Source organism: Colletotrichum destructivum, chromosome 1 (assembly GCF_034447905.1).
Source record: "Colletotrichum destructivum chromosome 1, complete sequence".
Classification (NCBI taxonomy): domain Eukaryota; kingdom Fungi; phylum Ascomycota; class Sordariomycetes; order Glomerellales; family Glomerellaceae; genus Colletotrichum; species Colletotrichum destructivum.
Window position 1 is genome coordinate 6,682,520 of NC_085896.1, and position 8,479 is coordinate 6,690,998.

At 50.3% G+C, this 8,479-nt stretch overlaps 3 protein-coding genes across 3 annotated transcripts; 2 read left to right on the forward strand and 1 right to left on the reverse strand.

Annotated features, from left to right (window-relative positions):
- Window positions 1-2,047: 2,047 nt before the first annotated feature.
- On the reverse strand, window positions 2,048-3,103 carry CDEST_02025 (uncharacterized protein). Its single transcript, XM_062918184.1, has one exon. The coding sequence runs from the start codon at window positions 2,792-2,794 to the stop codon at window positions 2,537-2,539; it is 258 nt and encodes an 85-aa protein (XP_062774235.1). The 5' UTR covers window positions 2,795-3,103; the 3' UTR covers window positions 2,048-2,536.
- Window positions 3,104-5,752: 2,649 nt separating this feature from the next.
- Window positions 5,753-5,963, forward strand: CDEST_02026 (uncharacterized protein; the record flags this gene model as incomplete). Its single annotated transcript, XM_062918185.1, has 1 exon — window positions 5,753-5,963. The coding sequence occupies one exon, from the start codon at window positions 5,753-5,755 to the stop codon at window positions 5,957-5,959; it is 207 nt and encodes a 68-aa protein (XP_062774236.1). The 3' UTR covers window positions 5,960-5,963.
- A 679-nt stretch (window positions 5,964-6,642) lies between these two features.
- On the forward strand, window positions 6,643-8,479 carry CDEST_02027 (Putative extracellular membrane protein, CFEM; the record flags this gene model as incomplete). Its single annotated transcript, XM_062918186.1, has 8 exons — window positions 6,643-6,762; window positions 6,872-7,010; window positions 7,102-7,289; window positions 7,352-7,388; window positions 7,453-7,612; window positions 7,668-8,003; window positions 8,063-8,130; window positions 8,184-8,479. The coding sequence occupies 8 exons, from the start codon at window positions 6,643-6,645 to the stop codon at window positions 8,477-8,479; spliced, it is 1,344 nt and encodes a 447-aa protein (XP_062774237.1).

Genomic DNA, 8,479 nt, shown 5'->3' on the forward strand with positions numbered 1-8,479 from the left:
TGTGACGTCCACTTTGTGCATCGGAAGAGGAAATGCTCAACCGTCTCTGCTACCTGGCCGCAAACGCACATGGGTGAGAGCGCAACGTGAATTCGATGTAAGTAGTATTTCAATCTTGCCATTCCGGTCCTGAGCTGTGCAAGGGTGCTGGCTTCTTTCCAAGTACGTTTGTCGTACACTGGCGGGTATGCTTTCCTAGCAGCGCTTTGTCGACTCTCTTAAGAGAACCGTCCGACTCTTTCAGGCAGTACGCGTTCTTGCGATACTTTCGACCGTGTTACGTTGAGCGTCGTTGACTTCATCATTGGGAACTGTACTTGCGGGGAGGCGCCGTCTTTGGTCGCATCGCGCGCTTGTGTCTTTGCTTGCTTGAGCAGATCATCTCCCTCACTTGCGGCCACCCACTGCACTGTGATAATGTTGTCATCCTTTCGAAGTTCATTCACAGAATCGTACACACTGCGAATGTACGCCTGTCCGGATTGCTGGTGGGGCCGTCTGAGTGAGAGAGCTGCCCCTTTGTTGCTTGTCACCACCGTGATCCTCTCCCCTGTGACCCCTCGCAGTGGTCGCCTCAACGCATATGCTATCGCTGCCAGTTCTGCGCTGTAGGGATTCTGTTCTGATCTCGAACCTAATGTGAAGGAGAAATGCTCAGGCTCGTCGTCGACTCGCCCCGACCGTTTCTGAACGACACCGCCGACACCTACCATTCCCTTTCTCACCGAGCTGCTGACCGCCACACGGACCGTCTTAGCTGTCTCGGTCACTTCTGTCTCTTCGTCCCCGAATTGACCCCAACTCTCTCTTCCCACGGTAGCAGCGTAAGGGGGTTGATGGTCTCGATCATTTCCATTGGCACGTCCTTCAGGGCCTCACCCACTTCGAAGAGAGGCGAACGGTAGCATTTCCGGAACTTTCGCATCTTAGACGTCAACCTGCGGAGAGGATTTGTCTCCGGTAAGGTGTGGATATCCGTCCACATCTTGACCGCTTTCCTCCAGAACCGCTCTCTCGCCGTGAGCATGTGAGCCTCGGCTTCTGCCACACTCGCCGCAACCGTGAGAAATGTGCCGACTATCGCTTTAGCCGATACCCTCTGCACTCTGTTGATCGGTGCCACTAGTCTGTCTTTGTACCGGTGCATCCACACGTTCGACGCGTAGTCCACTACCGGTGCGACTGTTGCCGTAAACAGCTGTCGCGCCGTCGCTGGGGACAGGCCCCTGAGTCGCTGGAGTTCCAGTCCTGCCTTGAGGCCCTTTGACGACCGTCTCTGCACTTATGAGCATAAGGCAGTGATCGGTATGTTGTATAAAACTTGGATAACGTAGGTAACTTGGATAAGTAGTACTTGTTGCTTAGTAATTCCTGCTAAGTGGAAGCATAATTGCATGAAGTATCGCTGTGATCCCTGATGTTGAGGATGTTACTCACCGCCTGCCCTGTAGATAATAGAATTCATTTCCCCTCACTGAAGGCGTTTATCGATTGCGTCTTCCTCTTGCTAACGTTGTTATCGCGAAGTTGCAATGGCGAATTGGCAAAGCGAAGAAGGACTCTCCATTAACAAAGAGGGTACTATCATTGTTGTTGCTGACGAAGACGACAGCGGCAGCGGCGGCGGCAGCAGCGGCAGCGGCGGCGGCAGCAAGAGAAAGCACCCACCACGGAGGTCAGCAAGGCAACCAGCAAAGCGAAGGCGGTGGTTTGATGATCTTGATGATGATGATGAAGTTGGTGAAGCAGTCAACCAAGGCAGTACCTTGCCTTCCTACGAAGAACAGACTCGGCAGTCTATCAGAAATGTTAGCCAAGCACAAAAACGGTCTCGCACGCCATGGAACTCGGACCTAACTCATCGCTTCATGGGGGAGCTCGTCATCCTCTACCGGGACAAGAAACTCAACACCACCAAGGCTGCCACGAGAAGGCCAATTTTCATCGAGCTTGCAACGCAAATAAACGACGAGGCCTGGTTCGCCAACAGCGTAACTGCTATACAGTTAGCTAATAAGTACGACGTTGAGAGAAAGAGGTACGATACCTGGGCCTCTGTTGCCTATCGGTCAGGCAATACGTACGATGAAGATGACGGCAGAGTCTTTTGCAGTGATGAGGCAAAAGAGAGCTTTCTTAGCGACCACCCACGGCAAGAGTGGGTTTTCGAGAAGGGGATAGGGCCGCCAGCTCCATACCAAGAGATATGGAGTACCACTGTCGGCAAGGGCAACAATATCCAGTCTATTGAAGAGGTTAGCCGTGAGATCGACTCTGGGGGCAACGGTAGTGACCAAGAGGATGTTGGAGATGTCGAAGAAGGCGACCTTCATCCAGGTACACGGGATCTACAGCCAAGTCAGTCTCCCTTTTCATCGCCACAGTCCCTAATGTCATATCTTCACTCAACTCCTCCACCTCAACGTGGCCAATTCATTCCTATCGGCAACAAGCCACGGAGAAAGAAAACACTTACTGCTGCCGAGGCCAGCGCGTACGTGTTACGGCCCAACCAGTTGGGTGCTGGCCGGCGTAACTATATAGTGCAGAACAGGGGATAATGATGCAGGTGCATCATTACCGAAGCTTTTGCTTTGTGCCACAGTTGGTTGCCCTGACCTGCTCGTAACATCCTATCGAGAGTCAGATGTGGAGTGTGTAGACAGGGGAGGCAGTGAGACAAGGAGGACCCTTGTTGTATGCCTGGGGACAACCTCCACCAAAAGCCAGAACCAGCACCCGCCTCATCGTTGCGGCGACGTTGGAACTGGATCTCTAGGTCTCGACATTCCATTCTACACAACAGGGCAAGATCCTAGTCGCGCGGCTGAGGAGTTCATCTCCCGAAGCCGGAATCAAAAGGCAAGAAACGGCTTTCCAAAAGGGCCAGATTTGGATCTTGCAAACAAGGGACATGACTTAGCAAGCAAGATCCTTGTCCGGTGGTTGGGGAGATCTTGCTCCAAACTCGGCTGGTTGAAAAAAGCTGAAAATGGATTTTGCGGACACAGTGAATGGCGCCTTACAAGAGCCATATCCATCTCTTTTCAACATGGGAAACGGAGTGGTCAGTAAGGTCGTTGGTGTGTGGCTAGGAGGACGGGCCAAAACTGGCTTCTGGTAAGAATTAGATACGGATGCTGAAGACAGGGGATATTATCCCATCGAGTGCGGATTAACGTCAAAAACGCCAAGGGCGGGGTAGAGCCAATAAGGGCTTGCGAGGCCATTGGAGTCAACCAATGAATAACTAGTATCTCCGGTACCTCTATTCCCTATTGATTTTGGGTATGCCAGAGGTACCGGCAATCTCACCTGGTACATAAAGCTACGTCGCAATCTAAGCAGCCTTTCCGGGTGAACCTACGTTGCCGCTTGAGGCTATTCCCAGTTATATCGCTAAGGGCCTGGCGAGATCTTAGTGCTGCCGTGTTACTACAAAAGGAACGCGGCGAACAAGCCTTCCTAGACCCCTGACGATGCTGTTGCCAGGGAATGGAAGTATTCTTCTTATCTGAAGCCCGCTGAGACCGTGAACATTTTCCACCTCCTGCTAATGGTCCAAACTTCAGATAAGCTGGGATGCAAGCAGTTGCCGCCATTGGTACTGGTCTTAACCTTCTGCCACTCAGGCTTTCCCCAGAACTGTAGAAAGAAGCTATTCACAATAATTACTTCTAGTAGGAAGTTCCAAGCAAGTGCCTGCCAGCCTCCTCGGCGAATAGGGTGACTGTATTGATAATAGGTCCTCATCTGGTCACTGATATCAACCCCATTCATCTTATGGTTATACTCATCAATTGCCTTAGGTACTGGGAGGTTCTTGCGGACGTCTGGACCAAAGACTTGCCAGGCAGCCCGCTTACTTGCAGAGTTTCCAGCCGGCCGGCGCCGGAGACGGGTTACCTCCTGGCCGTCTCGGAAGACAGTTGTCATAAACAGGACAAGAGCATTATCCTTCCAGGTGAATTGATTGACCTAAAAATAGATAAACTGGTTAGTACAGAGATTTCTATAGAAAGTAGTTGGTAATCTCATACCTCCCCATCTAAGGCAGGGATACAATGGGTCTGCCCCCAAGAGATACCTTGACCTTCTGCTTCCTTCTCGGTGACAAGGATCTTATCTATCCCACTGTCTTTCCGGCAGGTTCCAGAAGCCCCGACTTGCTGCTTCCGGAGGGCCCGAAGAAGCCGTATAGACGCAAAGAGATTATCTAAAAACACGTGGTATACTGCAACTGGAAGTAAGGTAACAAATGTTGTTACAACCCGCTGCGTTGGCGTCAATGGGACCGTGGTAGCTACTCCAGCCTGACTATCTGCTGGCCGGGCTTGAGGGACTAGTCCGTACGGGCCCTTGCCGTGTACATGCCAGAGCCACCGTAGACAGTAGCCTGATTGGGCAAGAATCCAGACCTTGAAGCCAGTTGGGGTCGGCTTTGTTGGTATTGTTGTCGTCTCTAGGGACCGGCCTGTAAACCGGACCATAGCCTCGTCAACAGTAAGGTCAGAGCCGGCTACGTAGAAGGAATCTCCAGTCTCTTGGATATGGGCTGACCAATCGTTGACCTTCCGGTATATATCCGGCATCCCGGCTTGGGCCTGGCGTTGACCTGACTGGCTAGGCTGGAAATCAGAGGTATTAAAGATGCGTAGCTGCCGGAGTAGACTTTGGAAGCGGTCCCGGGAGGTAAACCGGGTGAATAGATGGATAGGATCCTCCTTTTGCTGTTGAGTTGACCAGTATCTTGATATTTGAGATTCATTGTGAATCCCCATATAGAGTAGGATTCCTAAGAAGAGGTAAATCTCTTCTACAGAGGTCTTTCTCCACTCATACACTCTTGACCGTTTAGCCCGGGGGCCTTCCTTGGATAACGGCGCCGTATTCGTCCATTGCGCCCACTACTCAACAAGGTCCCGGGGGACATACTGGAGGAATAGGTCAAGCGGGGCTGCCGGTAGGTCCCGTATCCCTCGGTCCCGGGCCGGTACGTCAAAGGGTCTGAAGGTGCCCGGCCGCCCGCGTTCAACGGCCGGGGGTTCGTGGGGCCGGACTGTGCTGTTATCGCACCGCTCCGGCGTACAGTCGGCAGTGCAAGCGACGGCGAGGTCTTCAGGAAGGAGCTCGACCACAATACAGCTCCGTACGGAAGCCCCGGAAGCCCCGGAGGCATCGGAATCGCTAGAAGACATCGCGGCATTGAACAAAATGATGATTTTGGTGGTGACAGTAGGGAAGAAAACATAGGTGCAAATGATGTTTCGTCATGTACTCATTGAAGTGCGGGGTAAAAGCGGGTATAATAGTGGGTATTTCTGGCCTTGGCGTTTTTGACGTTAATCCGCACTCGATGGGATACCAAGACTTCACTACTGTCCAGTGGCAATGAGTAATATATGCTGGTTGGATTCTAGTTCCATCCCCCTTATCCTCACTCAAGTCTAGCGTTTCCGCGGAGTGTGTCAGCTCATGTCTTACCCAATGGCCCCATTCTGGCTTTTTGGCTGATAAATGGTGTCATGGTTGGGTAATCAGGAGTAAAAGTCTTTCAGTTGTCTCGGCCCTAGTTCCGTCCCACAAGACTGGAACGTTGCAGGGCTTAACGTCAAGACGCCCGGCGCGTCCGGCTATTGACCTACGTGTTCCGCCAAAGATGGTCTAGGCTCGGTAATGGGCTGGGGCAGCTCTGTATCAGGCCAGCGAGGCAAAATTGCATATATTGGCCTTAGGAGATGAAACGAATGTGATGCTGTCAATGTGGCGACATGTTATCCCATCGGGTGCGGACTCACTTCATTTTGCCATTCTCCAGTATTTTTCCAAACATTGTTGTTTTTCAATTTTTCTATTGGATGAAGCTATCTCGGCAACGAACCTGACTGGCATTCTCCGCACCTTGGCAAAAATGGCGAGAGTCCGCATCCGATGGGATTTCTATCCAGCTTTGGCTTAGTAATGCATCAATAAGGATAAACCTTACATCTACCTGACATTTTGTTTATCGGTCATCCTCTCATTAAGATAGCTTTCTTTGACGGTCGCTGTCTCTTGGCCTTGGTCCACTTGCCACTTACTAGTTAAGGTGAACACCGATTTAAATTCACTTTGCTAAGCATCTACGGAACCTACAAGATAGTGTCTATGTACACTGAATGCCTTGGCAGAATGGTGTTCGACATCGTGCTATATTATATCTATGTAGTCAGTCCGTTCCTGACATAATTATCAGTAACCTATGCAACAATAGAGGCACCTGGCTAATCTTTGGCTGTTGAAGAAGGAGAAAGATGCGACTGTACCGCCGTTTCCCAGACTTGTTGGGAAAAAAGCTCCTTAAAATTGATCCGTAGACTAGTTAGTATCGCGCTGTGGCCGCTTGTACGGAAGAAGACAAGGTCCAAGGCACTCCCTGGTGGCGCAAGCGAACGAAGAACCCATGACCTTTAAGTTTCGTCGCCATTGTTCTGATCTGTTTTCGTCAATGCTCTGTTCTGCCCAGCGACTATCACAAAAGGAGGGCACTAAATGTGTTCCTTTGCGATTTCATATAACTAACACTCTGTCATCTTCGAGTTTCTCTTTCATTCTTGGTGAATAAAAACAAGTTCTACCTGTAGATTCACAGTGTCACCGGCAATGCATGTGTTTCTAAACGGTCTGTTGCTGGTAGCCGCCGGCACCACAGCTGCGACGGCTAGCCCGAGTCTGAGAGCGATCTCACCAACTGTCCTCATGGCAAGGACTCCAGAGTGCTCAGTAGGCACATTTTCTACGATTTCCATGCTTCTTTCCCTATCGACGGAGGCCCACCACTACCCGATTGAGCCGACATTGCAATAACTAATAGCTCCTATTCGTTCGGTAGATGCCATGTCTTCTCAAGGCACTCCAAGCAGGAAGATGCGCGAATGGCCCAATAGCAGACTGCGTCTGCACGGATATGACCCTACAATCCTATGCATCGACATGCGTGCAGATGTCCTGCGACTTTAGCGAACAAATCGGTACGACCTGGCAGCTGCTTGATTCCCCTTGATTTTTCCACCCAACATCTACATGGCAAAGAGCTAACTTTTCTTGGGTCCACTGCACTAGTTGCTGCCCAGTTTTTGCACGAGCTGTGCCAAGGTTACCCGATCCCCGAAGAACGCCGCGAGTTCTGCAGAATGTTCTTCATCGTCCTCCCTATAATTACAGCCATAGTCGTCTCTCTCAGATTTGTCGCAAGATGGATAGGCAACGTAAAGTTTTGGTGGGATGACTGGACAGCGTTGGTGGCTTTGGTGAGTTATTAGAAAGAACGTCCTGGCAGTGGACGGCATGATATCAAGACTGACATATCGAGATCTTCCTACTACCTACTGTCGGCTGTAGCGTTGCTCGTAAGGGTTCTGAGATCACCTCAATTTTTGAATAGAGCTTCTCGCTAATCCGGTTGTGATCAAGATGTCGAGCTTGGTTTTGGCCTCCACTACTGGCACGTTGAGCCGGGGAACGCAAAGCCCATTCTTCAGGCGTGTATCTCCGTAATTACTGTTTGCAAAACAGTTACTGATTTTGCTGTAAAGCTTTTCTACGCAACGCAAATCTTTTATGTGATGAAGCAGTTCGTCTTTTCTGCTCTTGCTGGTCCAAGAGATAATTTAACTAACCGATTTCAGGGTTGCGGCTAAAGCTTCCATCTGCGCTTTATACCTACGAATCTTTACGATTTCTTGGCACCGTGTGGTTGTAATAGGTCTCCTGGTGTCACTGGTCTTTCAACATTTCCTTTTCATATTCCTAGTACTATTCCAATGCATGCCGATACAGATGATATGGGATCGGTCGGTTGCAGGCCGTTGTCTTAATATCACTGCCATTGGCTACGCAGGGGGTGCTCTTACCATCACATACGATGTGATCCTTATCATCTTACCGATCCCGGAGCTCTGGAAACTGAATCTTGAGAGACGGAAGAAGTTGGTCCCCATTTTGATGTTGGCCTTGGGATCTATGTAAGTACCAAAGCATAATGTGGGAAGATCTAACGCTCCTTAAAGCTTACTGGACACAGTGCATGCGTCGCAAGCATGATTCGTCTAAGATATTTGATCTCATTCGCCAATACTTTTGATGCGACCTGTAAGATTCATGATCCGCTGGCCCACTTCTGCAGTGCTAAACTTTTCGCCTAGGGGACAACGTCGAAGTTGTCATCTGGTCCACTCTCGAGATCAATCTGGCCATGGTTTGTGGCAGCCTTCCCACGTTACGGCCACTGATCAGAAAGACTGGGATCTTGATCAAATCATTCAGGCCTCGCAAAGTAATGAAGCAATTTGAAGAGCCCCAAGATCAGACAAGGTTGGCGGGGTCTGGCCAATTTCGTGGCTATGACCCTTCATTTTATTTGGCAGATGATCCGCGCACTCCGCAAGAACTGAAGGAATTTTTTTGCCGCTCTATTGCCGATAAACAAGACTGCATTTGA

What these genes read in the sequence shown, in the direction of transcription:
- CDEST_02025 (XM_062918184.1), bottom strand. Translation starts at nt 2,794, where the DNA reads ATGGAATGTCGAGACCTAGAGATCCAGTTCCAACGTCGCCGCAACGAT.